General features: G+C 46.4%; 1 protein-coding gene across 1 annotated transcript; it reads right to left on the bottom strand.

Annotated features, from left to right (window-relative positions):
- Positions 1-694: 694 nt before the first annotated feature.
- Pmar_PMAR025064 (prolylcarboxypeptidase, putative) lies at positions 695-1,377 on the bottom strand (the record flags this gene model as incomplete). Its single annotated transcript, XM_002766471.1, has 3 exons — positions 695-829; positions 1,069-1,175; positions 1,219-1,377. Coding segments are annotated over 3 exons (401 nt in total), but the record flags the coding sequence as incomplete, so codon positions are not given.
- Between the last annotated feature and the right edge of the window lie 514 nt (positions 1,378-1,891).

Raw genomic sequence — 1,891 nt, forward strand, 5'->3', positions numbered from 1 at the left:
TCACGCCTTCCGTTTTAGTAGGCATCATATCTAGGCGCTCGAAAGGTTCACATGCAACGCGAACCGGATGAGCCGGCAGATCTGCCCCTCCTCCGACGTTCATCGCCGCAGTTATATAATTGCTGGGGTATGGAAAATTCCCTGACGGAAAATTCGATGGTGACTCGGTGATGCCAGTGTCACCCATTGCAAGGTAGGCCCAAGGAGCGGTCGCCCATGCAACCATCTGGTATGCCAGATCGGAGCTGTTCGGATGCGAAGAATTGTCGCACCATCTGGAATTAAAGTAGTAGTTATGGAAACAATCTCAGAACAGACCTGAGGTTCGTCATAAGCATGTCCCTTCCGCGTTCAGTCTTGCTCATGTTATATATTAACTTCAATGCCGCGTTGAACCTTGATTATGTGGATAGCAGTATGGGAATATACGTTTGCTTTCCTCAACTGAGCTCGTAAGTTCCCTCACAATATTGAGGAAATTCACACGCGATTTTGGGTAGAAGTGTATATACGAAAACACGAAAATTTCCAAAAAAAACAGAAAACAGAAAACAGAGACCAATGAAAACTCCCTCAGAATTTCCACATTTTTTCAGCAACGCATGTTGTTGGCTGTGTGCATACTGACGGATACTATCCATTTCTCTCATGGTGACACTGTCCACTGGATAGTGTCACCATGAGAGAAGCTCACCTCTGCGCGCACACCGGCCCGGCGTCACGAGTGATTATCTCGTTAAACGCGGTCTTGCTAGGCTCGGGGGTAACCCCACCAATTGCAAATATGGGCGCAGATGCTGCGATCGCTCCGTCGACTATATGGGGATATCTACTCAGGTGAAAAGCCTATCTAGAGTTGAATGGAGAACGTGATAGAATATGTGTTCGCGCGCCTCAGCTGAGCTAATCAATGGTTAAAACACGAATTTCGAGTAGAAGTGTGCAGATAAGGAATTTGTATATCTTCGCCAACACATAGTTGATCGTGATCGCTTTTCTCAGCTAAGCTCAGCAGTGGTTAACACTGCGAAAACCAATTAGAACTTTCCCACACGAAAGGAATCTCACTTGTATCGGAAAGCGCTTGCCAGCATCCCCCCGTAGCTTCCCCCAAAAGCAATCGTCGCTGTCGAGGGTGGCAAATCGTGTTTATCGAAAATGTAGTCTATCAGAACCTATCAGCGACAATGCTATTCGTGTATAAGTGTCTGTCATCACCGAGTAGTCGGCCAAAGCTTGCTCTATCGTGAGATAACGCAAGCAGTCCGGAGTGCCGTCGCTGTAGACTTGTGTTTTGCCGTAGTAACGATGCTCAGCGAACACCAAGAAGGCGCCAAGGTCCGATCTAGGGAGAAGGAATGATGAAGTGTGATCCATCCCTTCCAAATGAAAGACATTCAACCACTTGAATGTTAGCGTTTTCGGAGTAGTATCAGTCACGTCGGAAAACTATATTTCGATTTAAATCGTTTGCATCGACGGCGCGAAATTCAAATAGCAATTCGAAACACCCAAAACGTCTTGACTGACCACTGTCACTAAAAATAGCAGAAACCAGATTTGTTTCCTGCGTAACCTGGCGCCGCCACAACCAAAAGAATTTTCATTGGAGTTTCACCACCCGTTTTACGTGAAGTAGCGTGAAACTCGGTGAAAACGCGATATTCGCGTGAAATATGTTTTTCACTAGTGTTTTTCATATCACTAGGGTGAAACTCCACTGTTGTTGTTGCTTTCCCCGACTCACCCGAGCTCCCACATGAGGCCAGTGTGATTGACATATATCTCGACTGGCCCCTCGTTGCCAACGTAGAAGAAGAGAGGACCACCAGGACGGTAGAAGTCTTTGAATGTGAAGTATCTAAGAGAATTCAGATGGGAAAAATTTCCC

The sequence above is a fragment of the Perkinsus marinus genome (assembly GCF_000006405.1).
Source record: "Perkinsus marinus ATCC 50983 genomic scaffold scf_1104296972832, whole genome shotgun sequence".
NCBI classification, from domain to species: domain Eukaryota; phylum Perkinsozoa; order Perkinsida; family Perkinsidae; genus Perkinsus; species Perkinsus marinus.